The sequence below is a fragment of the Cavia porcellus genome, unplaced genomic scaffold, assembly GCF_034190915.1.
Source record: "Cavia porcellus strain 051 isolate PalLab524CR breed Dunkin Hartley unplaced genomic scaffold, mCavPor4.1 scaffold_27, whole genome shotgun sequence".
NCBI classification, from domain to species: Eukaryota; Metazoa; Chordata; class Mammalia; order Rodentia; family Caviidae; genus Cavia; species Cavia porcellus.
In genome coordinates this window covers 38092658-38109918 of record NW_026947510.1, presented here as the reverse complement: position 1 = coordinate 38109918, position 17261 = coordinate 38092658, and the positions used below count along the sequence as shown (strand labels likewise).

At 38.2% G+C, this 17261-nt stretch overlaps 2 protein-coding genes and 1 long non-coding RNA gene across 3 annotated transcripts in view; 2 read left to right on the top strand and 1 right to left on the bottom strand.

The window, feature by feature from the left end:
- The window catches only part of Gpr19 (G protein-coupled receptor 19), a 30028-nt gene extending 20460 nt beyond the window's left edge, over positions 1–9568 (top strand). Inside the window, exon 2 of the mRNA XM_005003811.4 lies at positions 7231–9568. Coding sequence (XP_005003868.2) covers positions 7253–8500 — 1248 coding nt within the window. The 5' untranslated portion in view covers positions 7231–7252 and the 3' untranslated portion in view covers positions 8501–9568. The remainder of the gene's footprint in view (positions 1–7230) is intronic.
- Positions 1–17261, top strand: part of Dusp16 (dual specificity phosphatase 16) — a 177542-nt gene that overhangs the window by 20452 nt on the left and 139829 nt on the right. The gene's annotated exons all lie outside the window — the stretch shown is intronic.
- Positions 10673–12010, bottom strand: LOC134473559 (uncharacterized). The gene is made up of 3 exons (XR_010043867.1): positions 11620–12010; positions 11242–11307; positions 10673–11102 (listed from the first exon to the last, which is right to left on the bottom strand). It is a non-coding gene; the product is annotated as an uncharacterized LOC134473559 (long non-coding RNA).

Below are 17261 nucleotides of genomic sequence, written 5' to 3'. Positions count from 1 at the left end.
CACAAAGTTAGCAAATGAAAAAAGTTGAATTTGTACATTAGCTGTCTTGGTTTCAGAGCAGTATGTTTGCAATATGTCTCTATTATGAAATGAAAAATAATTATTTTTTCAGCAGAATATTACGTTCTGGTTGTAGATTTGCCAAATTCAGCAAACAAAGATATAAGACATCTGTTAAATATTGATAGTTAACAGATGTTATATGGAATATACTGAGCTAAAAAAATGATAAGTTCATATTTAGTTGAGCAGCTTATATTTGATCTGTCAGTCCTATCTGGGTGGTACGTACTGAAAATATGTCTTATGCTCACTAGTTTTCCTTTTTGCCCTCTATAGTTATACTGGTGGCCACCATGGCTTTAAGTAGTTCAGTAATGCATTTCGCTGTTTTCTACACCAGAGCCTTACTTAGCTCAGGGCCCAAAAGTAAGGCAGCATCAGGAAGCTTCTGAGACCTCACATAGCCTCTGTAAGTTCAGGAATGTGTGTAAGTCCAGGACTTTGGGATAGGTTGCCCTATAAATCCTTCTCTCCTGAAAGTGGTGTGCTGGCAAATATTTAATAACTAGCCCTGCAGTGGAAAAAAATAAAATGAACTGATTTGCGGTATATGTCTTTTTCTGTGGTATGAATATTCTTACCATATCTGACTCATGAAATTGAACCTGATGTCATTGAATGCGAACGTCAGAGTTGGCTGGGGGAGCCCATGTGTACCAGTCGCAGCCCGGTACTGTCACAGACATTTTTCTTTTTTATGTATAGACAACTCAAGCCTACATAACAACTCAAGTTTAAGAATAATATCTACTGTCATTATATTTGCTAAAAAAAAACGATCAAAAATTTAAAAGACAGTTTTCTGTTTGAGTAATACTATTGACTATACTTTTTACTCACTTCAATTCAAACTAAAGTCTAAATTTCTGCTTTCATTGTGTTTAAAAGGCAAGTTTATCATCAGTCTTACTAAATTTTCAGAACTCTTACACACTTTTTCTGAAGAAAAACTGTATCTCCAGACCAGTGTGTCTCCTCCACTTTCGATGCTAAGCCTTCTTGCAGTACATGGTAGGCGTGATTTTTTTTTTTAAATGTTCACTGTCACATGTTTCTGAGCTGATGTACTGAACTGTGTATTGATGGGTAGGTAAGAGGTTGTGGGGAATAAGTTTATATTCCTCTTTCGTGGGAGCAGTCAAGAAAGACCTATATAGAACAGCCAGTTTGACCCTCTCAATTCAGATCAAGCCTTTTGTGGTCTCACTGGGCATGAAGCCCTAGTGATGGTCAGTTAAGAGCAGGGGCAGTGGGAAGCAGTCTGAAGTGACCTCTTTCCACTGTGTGACCTGGGATGAAGTTAAGATTTTTTTAGTTGTAAAACTGGGCTGATATTGTTTTCTACCTTGAAGGGGTATGAGGTACTTCATCATTAACCATTAACTCTAGGGAGTGTTAATGCTGTAACTATTGTCGTCACTGTAATTAATCTTACTACTCCATGGTTTTAAGTTTAGCAGATACTTTCCATTGTACAGAAAATGTTTCTATTTTCTATTCTTCTATTCTTTCTATTCTATTATTTTCAGCTACATTATACTAAAATTGAAAACTTTGAATTTGATGTTAAATTTTTAAACCAATCTCAGAAATAAGCATGGTCATCCAACACTGTGAGGATGTTTGGGAATCATTATGATTTCAGGAGGGGAAAAAAGAAATCAGGGTTTCTTAAGCCTCGCAGAAAACCTTAGCAGCAGTTAATATATGGTTAGCCAGGAATAGCCCTTGGCAGAATGGAGTTCATCATCTGTGCCTCCTTTTCATGGTTCTCCTCTCCTTCTCATTAGCTTTCATTGATTCATTCACCCAGCAACCCATCCATCAAAATGTGATTTTCAGTAAGTTAAAATCATTAACTCAAATCATCAAAGAATGAACATATCAAATTTATTAACTTATTACTGAAGGAATAATGAGATAATAAAGCTGGTTCCAAAACCTTTGAAGAAATGGCTTTTATAGGCATTTTTTTTAAAAAAAGCCAGCATGTGCTATGTACATGTACTGACTTCCTACAGTAAATATAATCATTATGTACAAACATGTACTAATGAAAGTTGAAAAAAATCATTATTAAAAATTTCAGCTAAGTAGACGTAAAACTGGTTAATGTCCTACAAAGTAGTATGTCCATAACCTAATCTTTAGGGTTATTTTTCCTGCTAAACAGAAATCTGCAAGTTAACATGTAATTTCACAGTGTCTGGATGCTAGTCAAGTACAGATTAATTTTCTAGAGAATTAATAATCCTTGAGGAGGCCCATTTAAGAATGTTCATGGTAAGATCATTATATTAAGTAAAATAAATCAGACACACAAGATTAAATATTGCATAACTTCTCTTATTGAGAATTCCAGAGGACAAATAATTTAAAGAACAAAAGTAAAGACAGACATTTAAGAAATAGGGAGATAGATCTTTGATAAATGAGATAAGGATCTTGAAATGGAGGGATGAGAGAGGGAAGAGAGGAGAAATAGAATAAAAATAATTAAGGTAAGTTATGTACATGTGCCTACTCCCCACATTAAGCATAATCATTGTGTACTACACATATGCACTAGTAAAAAATTATATGAAAAAAATTTCCAAGGAGGCTGGGGATTTAGCTCAACAGCATAAGCACCTGCCTAGCAAGTGTAAGGTCATGAGTTCAATCCCCGGTACCAAAAAAAAAAAAAAAAAAAAAAAAAAAAAAAAATTCCAAGGAGCTAGGAATATAGCTCAGGGGTAGAGTACTTATCTAGCATACTGAGGCCCTGTTCCAACCCCAGAATCACGGGGATTAATATCCCAAAATTTTTGCCAATTTTCAAATATTAGATAATTTTTACTAACATCTATCTATTCATATATTCAATATACCTTTATTAATATCTGTATGCCCCAGGGATATAGAGATGTAGACATGATCACTATCCTCAAGGACTTTTATAACCTAACAGAGAACACAAGCATGCAGAATAAAAGTTATAATACCAAATAAAAAAAGCAAATTCCCTACTCAGGGTCCTTAAGTTCTCTCATTACAGAGGCCTTCCCAGCCCCCAGTTTTCTGACACATCACCATTTCCTCCATCCACATTTTGAAACACATCTCTTAGAGTCCAGATAGATAAGTAGATAATCTGATAGGCAAGTTATTCCTTTTAGATAATACATAAATAAACAAAGGCCTTCAGTACTCTACTCAGTGTAGTATGTCACATGGTAGTCTCAACACTGTCTGGAAAGAGATAGGTGGAACAAAAATTGACTTCCAGCCGGGCGTGGTGGCTCACGCCTGTAATCCTAGCACTGGGGAGGCTGAAGTGGGAGAATTGTTGTAAGTTCGAGACTAGCCTGGGCTACAAAGTGAGCTCAAGACCACCCTGAACTGCATAGCGAGACCCTGTCTCAAAAAGACAAAAAAAAAACAAGAACAAAAACAAGACTTCCTTCTTGTCACTCCTATACTTACAGTATATGAGTGGTTCTGGATATAATTACTAATTTAAAAGCCCTTGTATTTCATAAACACTCTATGGAAGACATTTATTTCAAAATTAATGAGCCAGGAGAGTCCTTTATGAAACTTTACTTTGGAATCCTAGGATTATAGTATGGCAGACTATTTTTTTGGATTAGGGTAAAGGACCTGTCTGAGGACACCCGAACTACCTTCCCTCACTCTTAGATGAGGCTTGTTTCAAGTAGCAGCTGACTTGAGTGACTCCAGTTTTACCTATTGCGTGCTTACCAGAAGTTATGTTTTCCTCTGTCACCATGGTCACCAATGTTTCAGCTCCCTGAAACACACAATGATTTCCTATCCCTGCATTTAATTTTAGGAGAGCTACACAGACTAGGAATCATTTCAGTTCTTTGTCCTTATGGGTCCATTTAGTAAATATTGAATCAGCAAATACTAATTTAAAGAAATCCAGTGGAAGCTAAAGAGCGTGGAGAAAAGCACTTGCCCCCTAGGAGTCCATAATTCAGTGGGAAACATGGATGTAATTCTAAGCAGTGATCCTTCATCTCAGCTACACGTTAGCGTCACCAGGGGGAACGTAGGCACATGCCAGTGCCCAGACTGCACTCTAGATCAATTAAAGTAGAATCACAGAAAGTGAAATGCAGACATGGGTATTTTTTAAAGCGCCTGGGAAATGCCAGTGCATTGCTAAGCAAGAGTAAAACAAAGTGGGAAAATGCTGCAGTAGAGGACTAACAGTGCTGTGTGAACAAGGGCTCCACAAGTGTTCTGGATATGTGAATATTCTTTATCCACCATCTGACCACATTTCAGCCCGTGAGTGTGGAAAATACAGCCTCTCACTGTAAACATGGGCAACATTGAGGTCAGTTTGATTGTAGGGTATTTAGAAACTGCACACTCCATGAGTTAAATTCTGAAGGGAATTGTCTCTAAGAGGAAAAAGGGCCCCCAAAAGTCATCCCAGAAAGACGACCCCCAAATTCATTCTCTATGCTACTTCGCTTCCCTGGAATATTTTGTTGCTGTTGTTTCTGTCTAAGTCCTCCTCCAACCACAGCTCAAACCTCAGCTTTGTAAAATCTTCCCTACCCCAGTTAAAATCGAGTTCGTATTTTTCTCCATTACTTATCTCCTTGTAAATGTCTTTTTTCAGCAGTTAATTATAATTATTATCAAATTTTGTTATAATATGGTAGACTGCTTATTTTGTATTTTATAAGCCTTACTAATCTGTTTCCCTAGTACTAGTACAGCTTCTTGCTTTATTGAGAATAAGCAGAGTTGCAGTCAGCAAGTCATGCTAGCATCCGGGAGACCTGGACTCACACTTCGCAGGCTTCCTCCCTCAGTTTTTGACCACCAAGAGCCAGTGCTTCCAACTGGCTGGAGAGGTCAGCACACTCACTGGAGGAAAGCAGCTGGAGGAAAGGATGAAAGGAAGTCTAGCTTTAGTAGTAGCTCTGAGTTTGAGTTTCCTTCAAGGAGTTTTGCAGTGAGAGGAAGAAGAAATGAAAGTTCACAGGTTTAAAGTGAATTGACTGAGGAAAAGTGCCAGTGGCATCAACTCCTATTTTATTTAGCCCCCACAATGAAAAAAAACTTAGCAGATTTTTGTGTGGGAAAATTGCTTGTCTGTTTTACTTTTTAAGCCCTTTTTAAAAACGTGATTTTATTCCTTGGAATTTTACAGGTTTTGCACAAATGAAGGTGAAAAAATTATTTCAGTTTTATAAGCAAGGATCCTGCATTCTGAGTTTTATAAGGCAATACTAATCTTAGAGTTTATGTCCTGTTTTTTTGTTTGTTTTGGTTTTTTTAGTCCTGTTTTCACCATGTTGTTGTTTCTTCTTCTTCTTCTTCTTCTTCTTCTTCTTCTTCTTCTTCTTCTTCTTCTTCTTCTATTATTATTATTAATATTATTATGGAAAATATGGTTGCTTTCTTACAATTGCCTATCATTCGGCAGCATGCTTAACGGTTCTTTAATCATCAAAACATCAAGTTATTTTACATTTCTCTTTGAGAGCTCAAGTAGGGCTGCTACATGGACAAAAGAAACCTGAAGATAATATGGATCTGGTATTTAGTACATTGTCCTAAATACCAGACTTTTGTTGAATTTAGTTTCTTGGTGAAGACAATATAAACACTCCCAGAGATTAAGGGGAAAGAAATGGGTCAGTAAGGACCATTCTTTCATTCAGAACCTTTCTTTAATTCTGCTCATCATACTGGAAATGTTTCCTGGTAAGGTAGAGTCACAGAAGTGACCAAAAGGGCTCCCTCTAGCCGGTGCGGGGGCAGCATCTTACTGTGCCTTGGGCCCGGTGGACTCTAACAACATGGTGGCTCTTACTGTATCAGGGCTTTTTACTTTTATTGGGTAAAATTTTGAAACTACCCATATTTATCTCTTACCTTAATAACCATAATTGTGATGGTTATTATGATTCAATTGTTATGGTTTCTCTTTCTACTTAATGGATTCAGACCAATGTAAAGTTTTATAATCCATCTGTGACCAAAATCACCTCAATTTTAATTGAATGAATCACATTTATACAATCTTCTTTCTTATTAAAAAGTATAATTTTTTTCTCAGTAGTAATGAAAGTATAAAATAAAGGTTAAATTTGTTTTGATAGTATTTTTATATCTAAGCATCCTAAGCTTTTTAAAGTTGCTGAGTAATGTTAACAGTTACATTTTGTTCTTTTTATGCTCTTTTTTTTCTGTGTGTGTCTTTTTCCTTTTTATCGGTACTGGGGATCGAACTCACGACTGCCTGCTTGCAAGGCAGGCGCTTATGCTGCTGAGCTAAATCCCCAGCCCCACATTTTGTTCTTTTTATTCTCACCTGACTGTCCAAAGGTGTGCAGTAATCTGCTTATATTCCTGAGAGTACCTCTTGTATATCCTTCAGTAAGTGATACTTTATGAAACAAAAACAACACAATGGCATTGAAATATATGTTGTTGGTAGCTTGTACACTATTAGAACATGGACTGCATCATTTTTTGTAAAAAGCAGGCTATTTGTGTGTGTCATCATATTAGGAGCTACTTTTGCCTTATGTGGCAGTGGTTTGCTTGCTCTGTGTGCCACCACAGTGCTTTGATAATAAAAAATCTGCAGTCAGGCAGGCAGGAGTCTTCCCAGGAGCCAGCCACTCTGTACTCACCGACTCCTGTTACACAGCTGTTTCCATAGTCAACATCTAGGGTTTCCTCTGCTCAAGGTTCTTCCTCTTGCAGCCTTACTACATTACTATTATGACATTGAGGAACTTCTCACATAGTTGCCCGGATTCCAGCAGTTTTTCAGCTGGTAGTAATACCTTTACTATAAGCCAGATTTGAGTTTCCTGCCCTCTGTGATTGCCCCAGTGAGAGGAGAAATCAATGACAAGTATAGGAATGGGGCATGGTATGAGTTCTGCTATATCTGACTAAGGACCAGGAAATGATGAGGTCAGAGAGAGACTGAGCTCATTCTAAAGTGAAAAAGCCATGAGGCCAGAACATTTTCTGGATGGCAATGTTTTCCACCCAATCCACAAGTCCTTCTCACTGACAAATGACAGCCAGTCTAAGTACCACCAGATCATATTGTTAGTCCTAGGTAGTCAGACTATATGATACCATTTTAACAGGAGGCCTCGTTCTTCTTTTCTTATCCAGAACTAAGAGAAAAAAAGTGAATATGGTTTTTGCTCACAGAATGGATAACATCAAGCCACCTTTGGTTGTTCCTTCGCTTCTGGTGCCCCTCCAGAACCACAGCTGCACTGGAACAGCCGCACCCCTGCCAAGCCATGACCCGATGGAATTATACGAGGAGCACAGGCGGATGAGCAACAAAACAGACCTTCAATACAGACTGAAACCCGGGGAAGTGGCCACAGCCAGCATTTTCTTTGGGACTCTGTGGTTATTTTCTATCTTTGGCAATTCGCTGGTTTGTTTGGTCATCCATAGGAGTAGAAGGACTCAGTCCACCACCAACTACTTTGTGGTTTCCATGGCATGTGCTGATCTTCTCATCAGTGTGGCCAGCACTCCATTTGTCCTGCTCCAGTTCACCACTGGGAGGTGGACACTTGGTAGTGCAATGTGCAAGGTTGTACGATACTTTCAGTATCTCACTCCAGGTGTCCAGATCTATGTTCTTCTCTCCATCTGCATAGACCGGTTCTACACCATTGTTTACCCACTGAGCTTCAAGGTATCCAGAGAAAAGGCCAAGAAAATGATCGCAGCATCCTGGATCTTTGATGCAGCCTTCGTGATCCCCATCCTCTTTTTCTATGGCTCCAACTGGGACACTCATTGTAACTATTTCCTCCCTTCCTCCTGGGAAGGGACTGCCTATACTGTCATCCACTTCTTAGTGGGCTTTGTGATTCCATCTGTCCTCATAATCTTGTTTTACCAGAAGGTCATAAAGTATATTTGGAGAATAGGCTCTGATGGTCGAACAGTGAGGAGGACAATGAATATTGTCCCAAGGACAAAAGTGAAAACGGTCAAAATGTTCCTCATTTTAAATCTCTTGTTTTTGGTCTCCTGGCTACCTTTCCATGTAGCTCAGCTCTGGCACCCCCGTGAACAAGACTATAAGAAAAGTTCACTTGTTTTCACAGCGATCACATGGATATCCTTTAGTTCTTCAGCCTCTAAACCTACTCTTTACTCAATTTATAATGCCAATTTTAGGAGAGGGATGAAAGAGACTTTTTGCATGTCCTCAATGAAATGTTATCGAAGCAATGCCTATACTATTACAACAAGTTCAAGGATGGCCAAAAAAAACTACGTTGGTATTTCAGAAATCCCTCCCATGGCCATAACTATAACCAAAGACTCAATCTATGATTCATTTGACAGAGAAGCCAAGGAAAAGAAGCTTGCTTGGCCCATTAACTCAAATCCACCAAATACTTTTGTCTAAATTCTCAGAATTCTTTTACTTATTGTTATGCTCTGGAGATTAAAAAGCATTAACTATAAAACAAGTTATTTACATATTTTTTCACTCAACTTTCTGAGTTACTTTGTAAAATGCATTCATTTGTTGATTATAGTTTTGTGACTTTTGTACTAGTTGCTTTTTGTTTTAGGAAAAGCATTCACCTTAACTATGGTCATCATTTTACTATATTAGTTGAGATGTGTAAAAAATTCCTTTTTACCTTTTATTGATCATTAGGACACAGTCTTTGGTTAATGATTCCACCCTGTTTTATTCTATTTTCTTTTCCTTTTATGTATTGAATTTTTATAACTATGGGCTTATGTTTCAGTGAAATCCTTCATGTTTTACATTTTGGGAATGTGTATTTATTTCTTTAAGCATTCAAGGAGGAATTAATACTGAATATATTTTCATATTACTTTCTTCCAAGTAATCACTAGCCAGATCTGCTGTGAAAAGCAATTCATATATTACAATATACTGGAACTTGCTGGAAAGTCTTTTATGATTGGGTTTTAATCAGAATTCTTGGTGAAAAAATGCATTATGTCTTGTTGAAGCTTCTCTCTCTTGATTTCATCCTTTAATCAAAGCTACTGATGGGGTCTTGAAAATTCCAAATTCAGTGTGATGTTTTCCTCACATCTGGGACCCATCCAGGCTGCCTAACCTTCTTTCTCTGTATTACACACAAGCAGATGAGCAGATGCTCTTGCTAGGCATGTCCAAAAATGTCAAAAGGGGAATGACAGATGATATTTCTTTGTGCTCTGTAATTCAGTGATCCTCAGCTGCCCAGCCTTATCACCAGGACAGAAAGGACAGGACAGAACCAGGACAGAAAGGACAACGACCGTCTTCTCCTTTCTTCCTTCTCTTCATCTCCTTTCAAGTCACAGCACTACACCCCAGCCAGACTCACACTCTTCCATTGCCTATAACTCGAGACTTTTCTATAGTTCCCAGGTCTCCATGATTTTAATTTTCTAGGACCACTTCATTTAGGAAATGTTTTCTGTTAAATAATAAAGGGCTTACAGACAAGACTGGTGTGCATTTTCATGCCCTAGTTAACATGACCTGCAAATAATCAGTTTTACATGCATTAGCTCATTTATCCTCAATAATTCTGTGATGTATTATCATTTGTTTTATGGATAAGGAAATGAACTCAAAAGTAATGTGACTGTCCCAAATTTGGATGTGACAAAGCTGGCATTCAGACTCAGGTACTCTAACAGCAAGTTTGGACTCTCTCCTTGAAATTTCAAATGTCCTGTTCTTATAAAGAACAAATGTCTTGTTATAAAGAGCAAGAGTGGTTATATCCAGCCATGCCTTTTTTAGCCTCCTGATGACTATCATGGTAGAGTTCTAAGGCTGAAGAAAAAAATCCAGAACTCAGCCAGATATAGTGTAATACCAGCACTCGGGAGACTGAGGCAGGAAGATTGCCATGAGTTCAAGGCCAGCCTGAACTACCTGGTAAGATCCTGGTTCAAAAAAAAAAAAAGAGAGAGAAAGAAACCAAAATCTAGAACTCTACATGTACTAGAGATTGAACTCAGGTTTTCAATATCTAAAGAGTTATGCTCTTGAGATGTTCCCTTTAATCAAATTCAAGAGATTAAAAAAAAGAATTATCTCATATTTTTCTTTCTCTCTTTGTATCTTTCTCACATTCTTTTTGGCAAACTGAATCAGATATTTATCTCCTTTAACTCTGACATTTTATGGTTCAGACTTGTTAGAAAGTAGACAAGACTCCTGCAGTAGTTTTTTTTTTAAAAAGTTAGATTGTGGGGCTGGAGGTTTAGCTCAGCGGCATAAGCTCCTGCCTTGGAAGCAGGCAGTCGTGAGTTCGATCCCCGGTACCAATAAAAAGGAAAAAGACAAAAAAAAAAAGTTAGATTGTAAAAATTTTATACTTTTATTTTTAGGCCTAGCTTAAACTGAAGGAGGTACACTAGATGATTACTAAACACCATTCTGTCTTTAATGTTCTTTAATTTTACCTCACTAGGTGGAAACTTGAATGACAACCTCATATATCCTACTGCTGTAGAAAAAAATTTTTTTAATTTTCCATGTAACAACCAAGTAAGAGAGAGTCTCAGAATCTTTAGTCACTGCAACACAAGAACAACATCCACAACTCAGTATTTACTTTGCAAAAACCAGAATACCCCACAGGGAGACAGGCAAACAGAGGGAAGAAGAACATAATCCCAGTGAGGTGCACCACACATCAGGGTTCATGGAGCCGTCAAACGGTGCAAGGGGGTAACAGGAAGGACCAGGATTCAGAGTAGAAGGGTTCTCTACCAGGCAGCAGGTTCTCCCAAACCTGCAGGGGAAGAGCCAAGCATCCTTGTATTTCAATTTCTCTGTCACCCTGCCCCCGACTGTGCCTTCGCCACTCCCCAAGATGAGGTCTTAGTAAGCAATTCAGGCTGGCCTGAACTTGCAGCGGTCCTCCTTCCTTAGCCTCCCAAGGACGGATTACAGGCTTGCATCACCTGTCCATCTCTTCCTTCTTCTAAACCTCAGGGCAGTCATTAATCCCACCAACCTGCAACTGAGAAGCAAGCGCGTTCTGCTCAGATACACTTACATGGGCCTGTCTTCTTGCTCAGAAAGGACAGTTTTACTCATGCTCACTTCCACCAAGCACATGCAGAGCAGAGTCCTTTGTTAGGTTAGGTTGATGACCTTACCTGTCTCAGTGGTCACAGTCCCTCCTGTTGCCCCATCCATCCTTGCTGCCATTTGTTCAAATTCACCTTTAAGCAGCATAAGCAATTTCAAGGGAGAAAACACAAACCAAATTAGCTTTGAGGGTATGCTCCTCTGTAGGACCACATGTAAAAGAAACAAAGAATTTAGAGCCTTTTCTAACAGAAGAGGCAGACCAAGAGGTGAAATTAGGGGCAAACTAAAATGTTTTCCACCAAGCAGTTAGCATCCTTTCAGCTTTGCCATTCTAATTGCTATAGCATTACTCATCTGTCACAGGAAAAAAAAAAATCCTCACTGTGTGCAGAATCTGAAAAGAATACACAATTCCCCACTGTTTACTTAACTTGCTAATTCACCTGGAAAGGAGGGCCGCTTAGAGAACAGTGGAAAAAAACGTATTTTCCCTGGCAGTTTTTCAGAATGCCCATTTGAGGGCACTGTGGTTAGTGGGCAGAGCCTGCCAGCTCTTCACGTGCCTGTCACATTGGCAAATTCAGAGCAGTCCTTGTCTCATAGCAACGAGACTGAAAATTGCCGAGCACCCAGAAGCAGCTGTAGATTAATTAATCAATCAGTGTGTTCAAAACACAAAGCCTCTAAACATTGGAGGAAATTCCCAAACAATACCCTTTACAAACATGAAATCACTAGTCAAAATATTGTTTTCAGCCCATTCTATAAATGTGATCATTTTTTAAAAGCCCCATCAGACCACCAAACTGGCGGGAGCACCACCTGCACGCACCATGGCTGCTCCTTTTCTCGTTTGACTCAGATCCATGGACCTTTTTAGCAGTGTAATCTGTTTTTCCACAGAGAAGCATATACGCTGCTGGGAACTAGGCTGTTAGATTTATTTCAGGGTAAATTCATTTTAGCCTCATCTCATTTATCTAAAACTATTTATTTTTGTAATGTTAGGGATTGAATCCAGCATTGGCAAACACTCTACCACTGAACTATATCCCAAACTTTTTAATTTTTTATTTTAAGACGGTCTCAGTTGCCTTGAACTTGAGATCCTTCTGCCTCAGCCTCCCAAGTAGCTGGGAGGTGGTGCATAGTGTCACCATCACACCTGGCTTTTTAACATTTTTGGAGCATCTGTACTGTAAACCAGTGATGGCAAATGTTTTAGAGCTTTCAGTGATACACACAGCCTGCTGTGGCACGCATGACACAGGTTCACCTCCAGTGTTCTGTATACCATTTGAACTTTTTATACAACTGAACACAGTAAGCGCTGTTTATTGTTTATATATCTGACTCCATCACCTCTAACTGAATTACACGATAGGATTATATAATTTGAATTCATTTGTATTTTGAAGGACACATGATTTTAGTTCTGCTGTGGAATGACCTCTAATAAGACCTCTGCAGCACCTGTGTATCTGGTTTCAGGATAATGAGGCAGGGCTGGAGATTTGATAACATTGTCTGGTTTTCAGCACACAGTCAGTATCAGGCAGTTTTCCAACAACAGTTAGATACAGGAGTGTAAAACTCCTTTGGGAAACTTTGAAGTGAGTTTCCAATAAAAGCTACCTACTGTTACAATTTAATCATTGCAAACCCAGTTATTTAGCCCCTCTAATGTGCTACCTCTAGTAGAAATGCTTTTAATATCTTCCTCAAATTATAGCCTTGATTTCCTTCTGTAGCTTTTTTAGCCCCACTAAGATCCTAGAGAGTTGAAGTGGAAGAAAAATTGGGAGCAGGAACTTGTGTGGAAGGGAGGTAGGTGGTGGATCTACTTCTGTTCTCCACTCATTCCAAAGGATCATTTCTTTCCCCTCCTCAAAACATTTTTAAAGAAGGAATGGTAAAGTCAGGGTGCAAAGGATGCGTAGGAATGTAGACTTTCATCAGCACTCTCCTGTGGGGATGTGTACTTTTACAACAGGGAGCACTAATGGGGGAAATTAGATTTGATTGATACCCTGACTATTCATTTTAGTAGGACATGAAAAGTGAGTGAAATGTGACTTAAATCTCTTAGCCACGGATAATTACAGGCTACCACTGTAGCAAAAATGTGGAAAAATTGTATGAAAAATTTTCACTTAAGCCATAAGAAAATTATGCTGAAAGCAGAAGCCAACATGAAAGTGAAGGCAAGGTGTTAAAAACAAGAATAAAAAATGCTACTTGGTAATTGGTGTGGACAGGGAGAAAAATGCAAAATCCAAACAAAGGCTTAAACTGATTTTACAAATATGTATTGTAAAGAACTTTTATCTTACCAAAAAATTTGAAACTTGAAAATTGCTTTATGGTTTGTTTTTTTTTTTTTTTTTTTTTTTTTATGTCTTTTTCCTTTTTATCGGTACCGGGGATCGAACTCACGACTGCCTGCCTTGAAGGCAGGCGCTTATGCCACTGAGCTAAATCCCCAGCCCCACTTTATGGTTTTTTAAATGATGTATGAGTCTAGTATGTACTTGGGAGACAAAGAGAAAATTCTGCTTGTATTTAAGAAGATTGTCAGCTTCATGCTTTAAAGAAACTTGCACCTAGCTGGGCATGTATGTGGCACATGCTTGTAATCCCAGTGCTCTGGAAGGCTGAGACAGGCTGAGACAGGAAGAGCTCAAGTTTGAGTCCAAAATAGGCAATTTAGCAACACCCTATCTCAAAATAAAGGTAGAGATGCTATGAATGCAGCTTAGTGTGAAGTGCCCTCCCACCCTAAATAAGAAAAAGAAACACACAACTTAAAATGTAAGTCCACACATTAAAACTTGATTGACCTCAACAAACTAGGTAGAGCTCTGTAATAGTGTCTGTTCCAGCTGTTTTCATTGTTGATTTATATAAATTGTGAGAGCTTTAGCAGGTAAAAAGGAGGTTGCTGCAGGATCAGTGAATTTATCAAAGGCCTCAGGATTTACGATCTTGGTGGAATTACTCCAGTGGTCTCATGTGCCCCAGAGCTGATCAGTTCTATATGAAGGTTGATTTTCTTCTCCCTAGTTACCTGAAACAAGACTCAAGTACATTAACCAAAGGACCAGTATACTGTTGTACAAGGGGATATATGCTTTTCTAATGACTAGTATGTGTAGATGACTTATTTGGGCATACTCTTACCAGTTTGGGGAAATATAATGTGTAAGTTGCTTAATGAATATGGAATCTGAAAAAAAGGAAGATGGGTTAGAATTTTTTCTGTTATTTTAGAGGGATTTTTAACTAATTTAAAATTAAATATGCAGTGTAAATTTAAAAGAAAATTAAACGGCTATTTTAGTCATCTATTGTTGCATAACAAATTACCCCTACATTTGTCAGCTTAAAATAACATATTTATTTTCTCAGATGTTCTGTGTGAGGAACCTGGATATGGGCTTAACTGCATTTTCTGGTTTTTAAGGCAGCAGTGAGTTGATCAGCCAGAGGTCTCATCTGAAGGCTCGCCTGAAGCAGGACCTGCCTTTACACATACATAGTTAGGGGAATTCAGTTCATCAGTGGTTGTTGCACTGGGGTCTCAGTTCCTTCATGAGTGCTGGCGGGAAGCCATCCTTGCATATGGACCTGTATAGTATGGTAGATTGCTTCAAGGCCATCAAAAAAGAGAGACTGCTTACAAGGCAAAGGTGACTGTCTTATGTAACCAAGAAGTGACATCCAGTCTCCTTCACTGTGTTGTATTAGTCAAAAGCAAGTTACAGATTCTGCCTATACTCATGAGAAGGGGATTACTCAAAGGTGTGAATGCCAGGAGAGCAGGGATCACTGGAGTTCATTTTAGCTGTCTACCACAGCAAGAGAATCGCAAGTACTAAAAAGTAAATTTTTCAATTTTCCTGAATTTCTTGTTTCCCAGTACCCCTCTTTAGAGGTAAAAGAATTTTTAGTTTTGTTAAAAAAAAATCCTTATAAATCCAGAAATAGTCTAACATATAAAAGCAAGTATATGACTATACCATACCTCTAAAAAATACAATTAAAAATGTATTGTACAAACTATTCATTTTTTAAAACTTGTTAAATCTTAAGGATCACTCCATATCGGTATATTCTTATGACTCATAGTATTCTATCCATAATCTTGTGCCATAATTGGACCATCCTCTTATTAGTGACCATTTAAATTCTTTTCAGTCTTGCGTTCTCTTGGGCATGTAGCAGAAAATGTCCTTTTTAGGTATGTTAGAGCACAAGAACTAATAAAGCCCATGATCTGTATAAGTGAAGTTGCTGGACCAAAGTGTATTTTGTCACTTGATAGATGTTATTCAAATTAGCCTCAAAATCTTGCACCCCTGTCACCCATGGCAGCTGGATTCATTCCCATCAATAATATATGAAATTTCCCCCAAACTACCGGTTAACCTTTATTAGCTTTCCCAATCAGATTGATACGGGCTATCTATTTTACATATATTTACTTATGAGTGAGGTTGAGTAACTTTTTATGTTTAAAAGTAATTCTTTCGTGTCCTTTTTTTAAAGAATGAATTGAACATTAGTTAAGTCATTCTTGATCTGAAGTGACAGATCCAAATTAGCTTAAATCAAAAGAGAATGAACCAGCACAGTAAGAACTGTGGATGCAGAGCATCAGGAAAAACTGAATTCCAGGCCCAACATAATGAGAGTCCATTCTCTCTTGTGCTCTACCTTGAATGGCTTTAATGGAGCACTTGGGGACAGCAGTTCTGGTCCTCCAACTTTTCAAATGCCAAGCCCAGCAGGAAAGAACAAATTGTTTTTTCTAGAACTCACAAAAGTTGCTCAATCAAATTTCTTTGATTCTTATTGGCCTGACATGTTCACCTGGCTAAACCAACCACTTTTGCTTGCAAAACAGTGCTCTGATGATTAAAGAAAGTTGCTCTTTGTCTTTCATTGTAAGGCAGATTATTTTTATCATTTTTAATTTTGAAGATAAAACAGAAAAATCAAGAAGCAAACCAACCAACTAACAAACAAAGCAAAATGACAGCAACAACAACCAAAAACAACAATAGCTATATAGGTTTTCAAAACAATATAGGAATTTAGCAATGGTTGTTATATTGCATACTGCTATCTTCAAAATAGTTGCTCAGGTTACCAGATACAGGAATGAAACAAAACAGTAAAACAGAACAAAACATTGGATTTCAAAAACAAGACAGAAGGAAATCCCCTACAGTTGCTATAATGCATATTGTTATCCTTCAAACAGATGCTCAGACTACCATCTTTAAGCCAAAGTGAACAAATAAGCATTATATTTTTTATTTCTTACTTCAGCCCATTGCTTATGGTGTGTGTGTGTGTGTGTGTGTGTGTGTGTTGCTGTCATCTCCCAGTCTGAGCACTGTCTGGCTCACAGGAAGGTATGGTTTGGCTTCATGATTCTCTTCTTGTTCCCCATGACAGCTGCTCCTGACTCACAGGAAGACATGATTTGGCCTCTTTTTGGGGGGGAGGGGGGCTATGAACTCAGAACCACCTTGCGCTTTTTAGGCAGGTATTTATACTGTGGAGCTATTTCCGTGGCCCTTGGTTTGGCTCCTTGATTCTCTTCCCATTCTCCATGGTGACTGCCCTTGGCTCACAGGAAGCCATGGTTTTACTTCCTGATTGACTTCACATTCCCCGTGGCAGCTGTCTATTTTTATCATGTCCTTTAATACTTTATTATAGTATTTCTTTTAAGCAGACAGTATGACGTGTGTATGTGTGTGTTGTGCAGGTGTATGTGTGGTGCTTGCACATGCTACGCAAGCATGCTACCCAGCTCGCATTACTGTTGTGTAGCCAGATTTATGAGTCAAATGGGTCTTGGCTAAAAAGCTCTCCCCACTTTTTTTTAACTTGCCATCTTTTTTTTGTTTTCATCTTTAGTATTTTCAGTTTTATTGTGTGAAATGTTTAAATCTTTGGACATGTAGAATTTATTTTGCTAAGTGAAAAAGTATTTTATTTAAAATGGGAGATAAAAGTTTATTTTTCCGTAATACTGGCCAGTTGTCGCAATATGAGTTTTTAAAAGTCATAA